The sequence below is a fragment of the Haplochromis burtoni genome, unplaced genomic scaffold, assembly GCF_018398535.1.
Source record: "Haplochromis burtoni strain Fernald_Lab_line unplaced genomic scaffold, NCSU_Asbu1 Contig_38, whole genome shotgun sequence".
Lineage (NCBI taxonomy): Eukaryota > Metazoa > Chordata > Actinopteri > Cichliformes > Cichlidae > Haplochromis > Haplochromis burtoni.
In genome coordinates this window covers 765233-778720 of record NW_024582399.1, presented here as the reverse complement: position 1 = coordinate 778720, position 13488 = coordinate 765233, and the positions used below count along the sequence as shown (strand labels likewise).

At 40.9% G+C, this 13488-nt stretch overlaps 1 protein-coding gene across 1 annotated transcript in view; it reads right to left on the bottom strand.

Moving 5' to 3' along the window:
* The window catches only part of LOC102297361 (WD repeat-containing protein 49), a 40287-nt gene continuing 26799 nt past the window's right edge, over window positions 1-13488 (bottom strand). The window contains exons 14-18 of the mRNA XM_042219792.1: window positions 5212-5313; window positions 4922-4993; window positions 3527-3717; window positions 1201-1398; window positions 1-378 (exon numbers count right to left, since the gene is read on the bottom strand). Coding sequence (XP_042075726.1) covers window positions 259-378; window positions 1201-1398; window positions 3527-3717; window positions 4922-4993; window positions 5212-5313 — 683 coding nt within the window. The 3' untranslated portion in view covers window positions 1-258. The remainder of the gene's footprint in view (window positions 379-1200; window positions 1399-3526; window positions 3718-4921; window positions 4994-5211; window positions 5314-13488) is intronic.

Below are 13488 nucleotides of genomic sequence, written 5' to 3'. Positions count from 1 at the left end.
TACTCATTTGGCACACATGTTGTAGTTTCTTTAGCGAAACCATTACAGTGTATTTTTTTAAAGTAAGCAAACTATTCATTCTTTCAAGTACTTATTCAGTCCAGGAATAAAACAACTGTAATCATGTAGAACTCAAATCAGCTAAATAAAGTTCCTCTTGCAACCACTTTAGTTTCTCTTTTGTCTCTTTTGGCCTTTTTCTGATCCTTTATCCCCAGTTGTCCTCGCTCTGCAGGAGAGTCGTGTCCTTGGTTAACATTAGTCTCGCTGCTTGCCAGAGGTGATCTCTAGTCCGGTGTTTTCTTGCCTTTCTCGGTCACTCTGGTCCTGCTCCGTTTCCTGTTGCGTTCCAGGTCTCTCCAAACACCAAGGATCACTCTACAGATCATGCACAGCACTGATGAGCAGAATATTCGAGTGTGTTGTGTTGCAAGATGACCTTGCAGCCCCAAGAATTTTCCACTGAATTGATAAGAGTATTCTGGATTTTGACACTAGAGTTTGCAGGATTATTATTAATTGTGTTATTGTCTGTATTTTCTCATGGCTGTAAAATTATATGTATTGTTTGCAGAACCTGAGAAATACTGAACAATGTTATCTAATGAGGCTTCGTGAATTAATAAAATGTAGCACAATACTTCTTAAAGTATAAAAAGCAACACGAACTATGCACTGAATTTTTTCTATTGCCTCAAAAACATTATATTAGGGAAAGCAGCGTATTTCCATACCATGAAATTTAATGTAGAGAGCCTGTAAATGTATTAGCTTTCATGCATCTGTGCAGTTCTTTGTATTCTTATGAAATCATAGGAGTGAATTTGTGTGAATGTGTGTGCGACTGAATGAGTGTGTGGGCCTGAGGCAAACTCAAATGAAGCAACACTCAGCAGACACCGCCGCAGGCTAACTTCACATGAGTCTCTTTTGACACACACACGCCTAACCATGGCTTGATGGTAGGTTTCACATTCATTTTGTCAACTGGAAGCTAACAACCACCAGCATGCTGCAGAGAGGGAGGTTAGGCTTTATCAGAGCCCTTCTGAACATCTCTACATTTCAAGTGTGAGGATATAAGGCCGTTAGCCTGCCACTGTGTCACCGAACAATATCTTCATCCGACCAGCTCTTTATTACACACTTGCAGGTTGTGTTGCGTAACCCAAGACGCTGCACTTGTGTGCATTTGTTTACCTGTCCGAAAAAACCGACGGTCTCTCCAGGCAGGTAACTGAGAGCCAGACTGCAGTCTGACGATGCCGAGAGGAGGAGGAGCTTATCGCCATGTAAACACATCTCCAGGTGAGTCACGTGGTCGAGGTGTGGATGGAAACTAGATAGCAGTTTTGGGAGTTCTTTGTTGACTCCTTCACCTGGTGTGAGGCAATAATACTGAGGGACAGAGGAACAGATCATTACACAACCGCTGAGCTTTGCCACCCATAGTTACCGTTGCTAAGCTTTCTGTTTTCTCAAATCACACAGCAGGTTACAATGGCAACAGTGGCAGATTTACCACTCTCATTACCACTTCTTGTGTGTTTTATTGGTGACCATAGATTTTGCAGGCAGACATAAAAAATGACTAAAAGACTGAGGTACTTAATTCATATAAAACTGTATGTAGTACATAATAGGTGATTATGGTATGCCAAAAGACTGAGCGAGAAGTGTGTTGTGCATTCTATGGAATGAAACCTCACGAGCTGATGATTTATGTAGAAGCCTGAAATAAAGGAAGATCCTTGATATTGCACTGCAGAAAAGCTAGTTAGTGCTAATATTACAGTGCAGTAAAATTCTGGAAAGATCCGACTTTTTGGAGATGATTTGTGTTGTGAATATTTTTGCTTAACATAGATAACAGAGTGAGATGAATGCTTTTTTCAAAGAAAGACTTAGGGCTATGTTTAGCTGGGGCTCCTGAAGAGTAAACTTTTTAATGACAGAGCTGCCGCAGCTGGAGTGTACAATGAAAGTGAGATCCCACTGTAAAAGGTGACTTTTCCATGATAACCTGTATAACCCACAAAATCATATTAGCTAATGATGTCCTCTTTGGCCCAGTTAGCATTTCCAAGGTTGGTAGTAACCTAGCTGGCCATGAATGCCTCTATTGGCATCTTAAAGCAGATGAAGTACATTTTTAATCAATGTCTGACATTTACTGCTTTGGCTTGTTAGTTTTGCAGAGTAAATAAAACCTCTAAACTTATAACCTGTTAACTGTAACTTATAAGTTACAGTTTATACACCTGGTGAATCATAGTTTGGTATTTTAATCATTTATATTTGGTCTGTTGAAACTGAAATGAAATGCTTTTATAAAGTGATGATATTGCATAAAGGCTACAAATGGATCATTTTATCCATTCTTAGGTGGTTGCTTGGCAACATTATAATTACATTATTATTTATAGAACCTTTTCAGATAGGAGGAGTTTCATGTGTTACAATAAGATAACACTGAGGGTACCTAATAACTACAAGATTTAAGTTCAGTGTTAAGAGTTACAATTTAAGCACAAAACATTTATTTTCAGTTACTTTAAATACTTTAAACTTATTTAACTAAGTTGCACATCATTTTAAGGTGACACCTGCGACTGACCTGAGAAATGTCTGGGTGCACAACTCTGTACTGTGCAATCATGTTAGTTATCCAGCTGATTCTGAGGTGCGCTCAAAACTAGCCGAAGGGACAGAATTTCCACCAGAGCACTGAGATTGCCCAGCTTCAACTATATATACATAAATCTCCATAAATTAAACTGGAAGCCAATTGAGATGTACCCATCTGAATTCATCCCCTTATAAACTGTGACAGAGAGTTGAGCTCTGAATATTGTGGCAATAATACCCGAGAGGGTGTTCTTTTACTGTGATTATGAGCATGACAGTGATGCAGCTATGCTTCATACTGACGGCACGATCCAAGTCTTCATAACAAGAGTCAAAAAGTCGAAAGGCCTCTCTGAGGTATGAAAACTCTTCAGTGACCAAACGCGTGGGACATTCTCGTGTGATGAACTGAATCTCAGTGGACGTGGATGACATTACTGATGATATGATGACTCCTCATCACTCCTCTTCTAATCGAGGTGGTCTACAAAAACAATATCTTTTGTTTAAAAAAGGAATCAATTACAAATCTCATCCATTTCTAATGGCCTCTACTGCTTTAAAATAATATTTAAAAAAAAAATAAAGAGGATGGAGGCATTACCTCTCTCCACTAATCCATCAGGGGAGATTTTCTAAATGATTGACTGTCTTCACTGTACTCCAGCAAGCTGCTGAGACATCACAATGACAGGCAGGGCTGTCATTTTCAGAGTGAACAACACGCTTTGATTTAATGGAAATATTCAGGGTCCACTCTTTCTTCACTGTCTATTAAAGTCTGCCTCTTGATCTCTGTCCCACCCTCGGGCTCTGTTTTCATCAGTTTCCGTCATTTTCTCTTTTTTACTCCTTTTTTTTTTAACACCACAATATACAAAATTGTGCACAAACCCACCTTCACGTCCCATATCTTGACTGTCCCTTCCCTGTCAGCTGTGGTTAAATATTCTCCACAGGGACTGACAGCTATTACAATAGATCCCAGGTCCCCTTCGTGGGCTGTGAACTGTCCTACCAGACGGGCGTGCTGGGTGCTCCAGAGCCTGACCGTACCTGAACCCCCGCAGGACACCAAATCTGCAGCGCCTGATGAAAATGCAGAAATAGAAATGGCTGCAATAACCAGAGGCATCGGTTATTTTAGACGTGTGTTTGGACTAGATTTGAAAAAGAAAACGCATGCTGTGGTAGCAACACCACAAGTACCAATAGGAGAAAGTCAAACAGAGTTACAATAAGTCAGTTAGAGTGTACCCATGTGGTCTAAAATGTAATCAAAATCAATTATGGATTAAAAATGCTCATATTGTTGCTAAGAGGGAATCTCAAACATCCACGATACTGAAAAAAGAAAAAAGAAAAAAGATCAGCAACATATTTCATTAAGCACTGAAATAGTCGAATTAGTAAGAAATCTGTACAAGTTCTGACTGACAATGAGATTTTTTTGGTCAACAATAAACATGGCCAGGGCTTCCTTTGTTTAGTTCTCCCTGGATCTGGCAACCCATAGAAAAAACTGCTCCACTAACATCATCAACAGAGCCACATACCTCATTGCTACAGCAAACCCGAGCAGCAGCAGCAGGCACAGAGGCCGATCATGTTTTTTTTGTTTTTAAAGCACCTAACAGCTACAGCTCAAAGCAGCAGCAGCTACTTAACAGCAAGAATAAATCTAAATGGATTTAAAAAGTCAAGGGACCAGGGAATTTTTTAAATAAATACAGGAAAGTAAACTTTGGCAGGAAAGTAGTTACAAATATCGAAAACTTGCTACATCAAAGGATCAGTGATGTGCAAATGCTGTACAGTATTTCCACACAGCCTTACTGTATTTGAAATATGTAAACACCAGACACACAATCTGTGTAAAACATCCTTAAAAAAATAAAAAAAAATAATAAATGCAAGGCTATATATTCAGCAGATCTGGCATTTTAAAATGTAGAACGCCTTTAAAGTTACTTCATTGTTTGCATCAGCTTCCGCTCTTGGTTTTGCAGGCACGTCAAACTACAACACTTTTACAGCAAGCATGCTTAAAGAGGCTCACAGCAAGAAGGTGAAATTAGCTGATTTGCAAATGCGATGGCTTTATTGTTAGGAGAAAAGTTAGAAAAGTCAAAATACGGAATTTGTTTGGGTGAAAATAGTTTTCTCTCCACTCTCTCTCAGCTGACATTTAATACTGAGCTGAGGCTGCCCCACAGCGTTACACAAACATACAGCCTCCCACATCTTTTAGGACTTACTTTAAATAACACTTTAAAGAGTCCACAATCTATACCTGCAGTTGTTACAGATGTGCGTCCTGGAATGAAGAACAGTCTGGTGATGGCATCGCAGCTCTCAGAGTCCTCTGTCATTCAAAAGCACGTTGAGAAGTGAGAAGTGGGGAAACGACCCACAGTGTCAGAGTTGAGAATGAGGAACAGAAGAAAAAGCAAACAGAAACAGGCAAAAAAATTAACTTAATTTCTCCTTGTTTTAAAGATTTTTGGAAGAATTAACGTCTAATAATAATTACAGAAACGACGGTTTGAATGTGTTTGCAGCTGCTGTCGTTGAAAGTGGCACCTTGCTGCTTCTTGCAGTCTTCCCCTTCGTCATGTGGCCGGAGTTTCCTCAAAGCTTTTTCTGTGCTGCTGTTCCACACTATGATCTCGCCATGGTAGCTTCCTACTCACATCAGAAGAGGGACAAAACACAGAGGAAGAACTTGGCAACAACAAAAAAAAATCCTTCTAAAAACTGTACTTTGCTTCATGGCAGTATATAGTAAACTTCACCGCCTGTGCTTTACAAGCTCTTGTGCTTACCAAGTGTCTTCACAGTAAAAGAAATACAAAGACTATACACACACACACACAAAAGAAAACTTTTTATCAACACACACTTACTTTCTTATCTTGCTGCTGAATCATGCAAGCTGGCCACTAAAAACTTCTCTAAAGATAAAGTTCAACATCTGTCCCCAGCTACCATCTGTTCCAACACTCAACCCCTAACTTTTATTGCAAGAAGAAGTGCTTTTGAAGTAATCTACATTATATATAAGCAAGAGCACATGCATGGCAATGTGTTTGTCAAAAACGGCAGGAATCTCATCAGGTCGCTCAACAGTCCAACAGCAGGACTTAATGAGATGTGTGAGGAGTGTGTTGGCTATGGGAGGTGAGTGTGTGTGAGCAATAGGAGGTATAAAGTTTATGAGAGTGCCAGTCTGCTGCATTATTCATGCAGCCCAGGGCCAGCTTCTGTATTTCAAGTGACTTTTATCATGTCCTGTGTGTGTGTGTGTGTGTGTGTGTGTGTGTGTGTGTGTGTGTGTGTGTGTGTGTACGGCTGAGACAGAGAGGGTCAGAGAGAATGAGAGCAGATTTCTGCATCATCTACACAATGTTGAGCTTTAAGATGTAGATGCTTTAATCCCCCTCATTAATTTTTAAAATCACTTTGATGCACTTAGCCTGCACAATTTTGACAACATACATAGAGTACACATCACAGTGCATATTTAAACAGGGGATAATAACAAGAAATACAAAGACGTACGTACACAAAATAGTACTACACAGATTTATCGCTGCACAGCAATGTGCAAAAGTCTTGAGCCGAAGGACAGACGCAACAACATTGTCATCCCCTATGTAGCTGGTGTATCAGAGAAACTCAGGAAAATTTTTTCCAAGCATGACATCCCGGTGCATTTCAGACCCAGCAACACGCTCAGACAAAAACTGGTTCACCCGAAAGACAAAACGCCAAAACACAAACTTAACAATGTGGTGTATGCTGTACAGTGCAGCGAGGAATGCCCAGACCTCTACATTGGAGAGACCAAACAGCCACTTCACAAGCGCATGGCACAACACAGAAGAGCCACCTCCACAGGACAAGACTCAGCAGTCCATCTGCATCTTAAGGACAAAGGACACTCTTTCGAGGATGCCAATGTTCACATTTTGGACAGAGAGGACAGATGGTTTGAAAGAGGAGTGAAAGAAGCCATCTATGTCCACTGTGAGCGACCATCTTTGAACAGAGGCGGTGGTTTACGACACCAACTCTCTGCCATCTATAATCCAGTTTTGAGATCCCTTCCCAGACACCTTAACGCCCACTCACATCCTGGGCCATCTGATCTCAGGAATTCGCATGATAAGGTGGGGCCAGGTTTCACAATGAACTCACCCGAAACTCTGGCTGATTGGGACCCACACCCAGTTTCACACCTTGGCTCAGGCGATTAGAGGATCATCAGGGGGTCCTTTTGTCCCTCTGTGGGGGGTTACTCCCACTAGGTTTATATCTGGGACTCTCCACCATTTGACCTTAGAACTGAAGAAGCTTCTTGGATGAGAGGTGAAACGTCTTCAAGCAACTTAAAGAAGTCCAGACGCTTTTCTTTGCAAGCTCCTTTGACAACATATAATAAGAAAAGCGTTTGCACGGTTTGTCATTTTAACAAACTCAAAAGTCAGTATTTGGTATGACCACCTTTATTCTGCAACACAGCCTGAACTCCCAGTGGTGGCAGAAAGAGTTTGCTTAAATGGATCATCAAATGGAAGGGCTGTGTTTGGGATATTACTGGAGGAGAATGGGTTGTCTGTCTAACGTTGCTTACAGGCTTCGCTCCATTAGCAGCAGTGATGGTAGTAGATGTACCGTAGTGTCAAGAATAGCTCTAACACCTGTAGTCTGAACTGCAGCTCTATACTTTAGTACTATTATACTTCTGACTGCAGTGTCAGAGTTAGTAACAGCAGCAGTGACTGGCAGACGTACAAGTGCAAAAACTTCTAGTCACCCTTCGTTGCTTATATTTTGCTCAGAAAATGGGAAATGGGTGGTGATTTATTAAAATGTATGCAAACTGTCAAATGCTGAAAGTCAGTATTTGTTATGACCACCTTTATTCTTCAACACAACCCTAAATCTCTTAGGCAGCTTTCTTGTCATTTCTTTAAGGTGTCTTCAGGAATAGTTCTCCAGACTTCTTAACGGACATTCAAAGCTCTTCTTTGGACGTCACCTGCCTTTTGTTCCGCTCTCTGTCCACAGGATCTACACTGCTTCGCTAATATTGAGGTTCAGGCTCTGGGGAGACTGATAGAGCTTAACTGTGTCCTTTTCTATCCAGGAATGCTTTTAATACTTTGAAATGTATAGATTGAAATGTATTGAAACTCATTGTCAGCAAATAAAAATGAGAACTAATCAGAACTAAATAAGTTTTGCATTAAAATGAGTTTGGAAGTGAGTGAACTGATCGGTAGTAATCTGCAGTATGGTTAGATGTGCACATTTGATCTGCCGCCAAAAAACAGGAAGGGGGAAGCTCCCGGATAAAGTGTAAAGCTTTGTAAAGTGTGTGGAGAAACTCTCACCGGTAAAAACACAACAACTGTTATACGTTACATTTTAGTTGATTGAGTGAACTGTAGATTTAGTCTACAGTTGATTCATGTTATTTGGTTGACTAAAACGAAATCAGAAATAGCTGTCAAAGTTAATACTGGTGTTAATTACCTAAACTGTTCATGAAAGAGCCCAGAACATGTGTCACAGATGGCTGTAGGCACTCACTGTGCTACGTCTCTCCTGAACTTTCCCAAACATACTGATGATTATTTGTCTTTGTAGATGTAACTAAAGAAACCAGAGGAAAATGTGTTTTTGTGACAGGTTGCTAGTAACAAAGACAAAAGACAATTTTAAAATGATTCTTTGTTAAGTGGTCTAAGTGTAGACACAACACCGGTTCTCTTAGGTTTGATGCCTTTTTAGGCTTGAGTGATTCATAGATCAGATCAAAAAACAAAACAGTCCTCTGAATGTGGTCGGGCACAAGGATGGGACTAAAAATGAATGAAAAAGCAGCCAAAGTCTAAAGAAAATTTTTAAAAGATCCTCAGAAATCCTGGACAACTATTGCTCAAGACCACTTTAAACATTTACAAGAAAGTCTTGGTCCTTGGAGCAAAAATATAAAGAAATGAGGGGTTGCCCGAAACTTTTGTTCAGTTTTGTAAAACATGATTTTGTTTTTAAAAAGATTGATTGATTTGGCAGAAACAAAGATGTTATACTCATTGTATTTTTGGCGAATACGCTCAAGCCCACAAATGGCTACAGAGGTCAGATGAGTTTTTAGCTAGTTTTTACCATTACAGAGCCTGTGCTACTGCTGTCAGTGCCAGCATGGAGCCAGTTTGCCTTGGATGCCTTGTGAGAGCGATCTCACATTTTGACAGGTTTGACAAGTAATTTCCTTGATATGAAAATCATTGCAGACAGAATCTGTCTGGTACATCAGCCAGTCATTAGTGAATTTCTCGCGGCAGCGCCTCCCATGTCTATTAAAATCAGCTTTGGGCCCAGCAAATTTGTGGTGCCAGCTTTTTTTTTTTGGTGGAAGTCCATGGAACCTGTTCCAGTTAACCCACCAGCACAATGTCTGTGGTAAAAAGTTCTGACTCCACCGAGTCATTTTTGAACTTCCATTCCTCTGCCTCAGTTAATGCCAACTCAAGCGGCATCACTTGATTTAATATCAGTGATATTAAATATTGTTTACCATTTTCCCCCCAACAGATTTATATATACACAAAAAGAGCCCCCTCTGCTCAAAAAAAAAAAAAAATTTCATTGTTGTCATCACGTCCTTTGATTTCTGTGCTTGCTATTTGTATTTGTTGCAAAACATTTTGGCCATTCATCAAACTTCAGATTAGTTGGTGACTGGTTGCTTGGAAGTTTTTCATTCACAAAGGATTAAGGGATTCAAGGAAGGAAAGAAAAGTGAAAAGGGGGGTTAGACTGAAGGAGATACACAGAACCCATATATCCTGCTGTGTTTGTGTGCACCGAAATGCACGTGTGTGTGTGCGCGTGCGCGTGCATGTGTGTGTGTGTGTGAGTGAGAAGTCAAGCAGAACCTAGCAAACACTGAATATGGATGAGGAGGCCTCAGTCCCCCATCAACCCAATGTTCCTGCTACAACTTGATTCAACTCGAGACCCAAACTAACAGATGCGTGCGCACACACACACATACACACACACTCACAAAAATAATATACACAAACACAGACACGTGCACCGTCTCCTAAGCAGGTGCGAGGCCAAATAGAACTTTAAATTGACTTTTCTCACTGGTGGCCATGATGCCACCACTGCCTTCACTCGGCGGCACAAGCGCATAACTTGGCAGCACCGATGCTTTGATGTGAAAAGAGCATTACTCACTACAACCCCGAAGAAATATGCAGCCAACTGAAACTAATGCGTCATCGCTTTTAGATGCCGCCTTTTTGCTCGGTGGATTTGTCAAAGAAAGAATTTGCAACTCCAAAAAAAACAAAAGTTAATGTAGAAAATAGCGCACAGTTCTCATGCACCTTTTATTTTAATGTGCGAGAAGATAAGCGTGGAAATGCAGGAAATAGCAATACGAATGCGATTCACCCATTTTTTTCCTTTACTCCCTCCCTTTCATTCATTTTTTTCTCCATCCCTTTCATATGCCCAAAGGCCAGGGGAGGAGAGTAACACAGAGGATATTCAAATGTAGGAGGAGTTAGGAATGAATTACACCATTTTATGAATTTTTTGGACAAGATGTTAGCAGATGTGGATATCCCAGCACCTCTGATGATGAAAAGCTGTTGCAAAGGTTATGTTTTTGAATCTTCCCCCCAGCTTAACGCTTTCTCCTTCTAGCCGTTAAAGCACTGAAGCTCAAAATATAAAAAATGTGATTTATGAGGTGACTCATTTGCATTCAGCCTGCACATTTCCAAAGTTTTTTCTTAAAATATACAAGCACCCTCCCTGCAGCCATACAACATGCACGCACAGACAGACACATAGATGCTCGAAAGGCAGAAACACATTCATTTCACCCTTGCTTCCACTGCGAGAGTTCTAATAAACATAATTCAAATTGGGCATTTTGAATTAAATTGGAGGTGGAGGGAGCAGTGCAATGCGGGGCTATGTGTAGATGGAGGGGGGTGGGCAGTCTAAAGTACAGAGATTAGATAAAAAAAATGGATAAATAAATTGATGGCGGGGGACTGAGCACGGGGAAAGAAATTGCACAGCGAACTTTGAAGAAGTTTCCAAGTTTCTAAAGTAGCTCCTGAATCGTGCTTTTTGTTCTAGCTCCAACTATTCATTTCCTTCCAAACCATTTCTCCCTCCAGCTTTGAGAATACCCCTCTTATCTACCTTTCCACCTCCATCCCTCACTTTATCGCTCTCAGTACTTATCTGTGGGCTTGATCTGTCTCAGAAGGCCAGAGAGGGGCCCTGCAGTTTGTGTCTGCACGCTGCTCACACAGACTGGTAAACTGCAGCTGAACTTTCAATACGTGAGCCAAAGTGATACAACTTTACAAAGTGAAGAGCATACTGGGGCAAATTGGGTGCAGAGTGTTTGCAGTTTGAGGGTTATACAAGTGGACCAGTGGCTGGAGGATTGCCAGTTCAATCCCCCAGGCAAAAAAAAAAAAATCTTAGAAAGTGATGAGTACTGAGGGGTCATGCCGACATTTCAAAGCAAGCTGTCTTCACATGCTAAAAACCATGACAGAGCCGTTAATTCTATGTATTTGTCCATGTAAAGAGCAGCTACTTGGTTTCTCTTTTAATGATGGCTGTTAATGATGGTGTGACAGCTTGGCAGATGTGATCAAGTGCCAAGGAGGGAGGGGGGATTGCAAGGTCCACAAGAAGCTTAGAAGCTTCTTTTTTTTTTTTAAATCATGCATAAAAACTTGGAAAAAATGTTTTTGAAAAGTTCACATGAACTCGAAGAAGTGGGATGAAAAATAGAGTGATTGGAAGACGAACGCTCCTCGTCTGCTCTTCCATTAGCCAGAGGCGCCCAGTGTTTCTGCATTTTAATAAGCGCTGGTGTGATTTTAGGACACGAGTCATTTGCAGCTCACGCCGCTGAGTCCATGCACTAATCAGCTGCCAAATCATTTTGATGGTAACGCCGGAAAATGTTCTTCAGTGTTCAGGTTTTTTGTTTTGTTTTTTCACGTTTTGTGTAACAGTTCTACCCTCAGTGAGGTACTGAGTAATTGTTTCTCCAAGGACTCAGGGAGGGAGAGGCAGAGAGAATCAGAATTAGAAAATACGAGTATAGAAACAGAATGTGAAAAGAGAACTGCTTGTAACTTTTTTATTGGGAATAGATCTTGAGCTTATTGGATGAACCAGTGCAGAGCCTGTTTAAACAGTGCCTGTAAGAACAGGTTGATTGCGTAGCCTCCAGTATTAACACTTGAGTTTTCTTAATGTCGTCATCTAACCATTTCATCCAAACACCAATTCTGCAGATTTAGAAAACTACAAACTTAAATTAGCTGTCGCCCTTATTAGGTATAACCAGACTGTTACATTACAGTGGGTTTTAATGTGGCTCCTGCTGATTGTTAGTTTTAAAAACATTCATTCACTGATTAGATGGTTAATGATTTTTATTAATTAATTAATAATGAGAATTCAGAGTGAAATTCTTAACATCTGTCACCTCTGGCTCACATCCTCTTGTCTTTTTGGCAGTGACACCATCTCCAAACCCTGCATCCACCCTCCACTCACTCCACCCTGTCTGCACTGTCTTCTTTACTGCTCTGTGAGTGCACTGAGTGGCTTTGGATGGTTAGAAACTCAACCACCTTCACTACCTCTGCCCTTTGCAGGTTCAGCTTTGTATAACCCACACGTTATGCCATTAATAATTGTGAATGTATGTTTTAGGTGTCTTATCAGAAAAATATCAGTGTTCAAATACAAAAAAAGTTGTTTAATTACTGCATGTCGCAGAAAAAAAGCATCATAGCTGACTGTTGGTCACTAGTCAACATTCTAGTATCTTTTTCGTTCACTATTAGTTGCTTAGTTTATTTATAAACTGTAAATCTGTTGCACCTGCATTTGTTTGGCGAGGGACAGGGGCAAAAGCTTTTGACCACCTACACACTGACATCAGTATGAGCTTTGATGGCGTTCCATTCTAAATCCATAGGCATTAATGTGGAGTCCGTCCCACCGTTGGAGCTTTAATAGCTTCCACTCTTCGGGGGAGGTTTTCTGCAAGATTTTGGAGTGTATCTGTGGGAATCTCAGCCCATTTATCCAGATCATTTGTGAGATCAGACAGCTGCTGGAGGGGAAGTGCTTGGCTTGCAGTAATTCTAGTTCATCTCAGAGGTGTTTGATGGGGTTGAGATCAGGGCTTTGTGCGAGCCAGTCAAGTTCTTCTACACCAGGCTCATTCAACCATGCCTTTATGGACCTAGCTTTGTGCACTGGGGCATAGTCACGCTGGAAAGGAAAAGACCCCACCCAATCTGCTGACACAAACCTGGAAGATTGCAATTTATTGGGCAAAGGATCAATTTAACCAATGAAGGAAAACTGCTTTCAAAAGATAGTTTCTGTTTTTTATGAGAAACACTCGAGTGAAAAGCACACACGAGGGGAAAAAAGGGTTATGCTTGTAAAATTATGTGGTCCTCCAAACTGCTAGATGTCAGTCTCTGCCAGTCTCATATGACAATCTGAAGTGGAAAAAACTTATGAAACAAAATCATAATCAGCCAATCAAAAGTGCAATCTGTGCATTTCTAGTTTTTTCACTTAAAAAAAACAAACACGGGCGCGTCACTGCAACTCCCCCTGGCTTCTGCTCCGCAGCTGCTGAGTGAGCCCTCATCTGGGACTCTCCTCAGCTCTTACTGGAACAGTGGCGCGGCTGCCCCTCTGTTGGTCTTCCTTGGTCTCTTGTGTTCTGGGGGCCTCTGGATGTCTGGAGTTTTGATCTCCTCCATA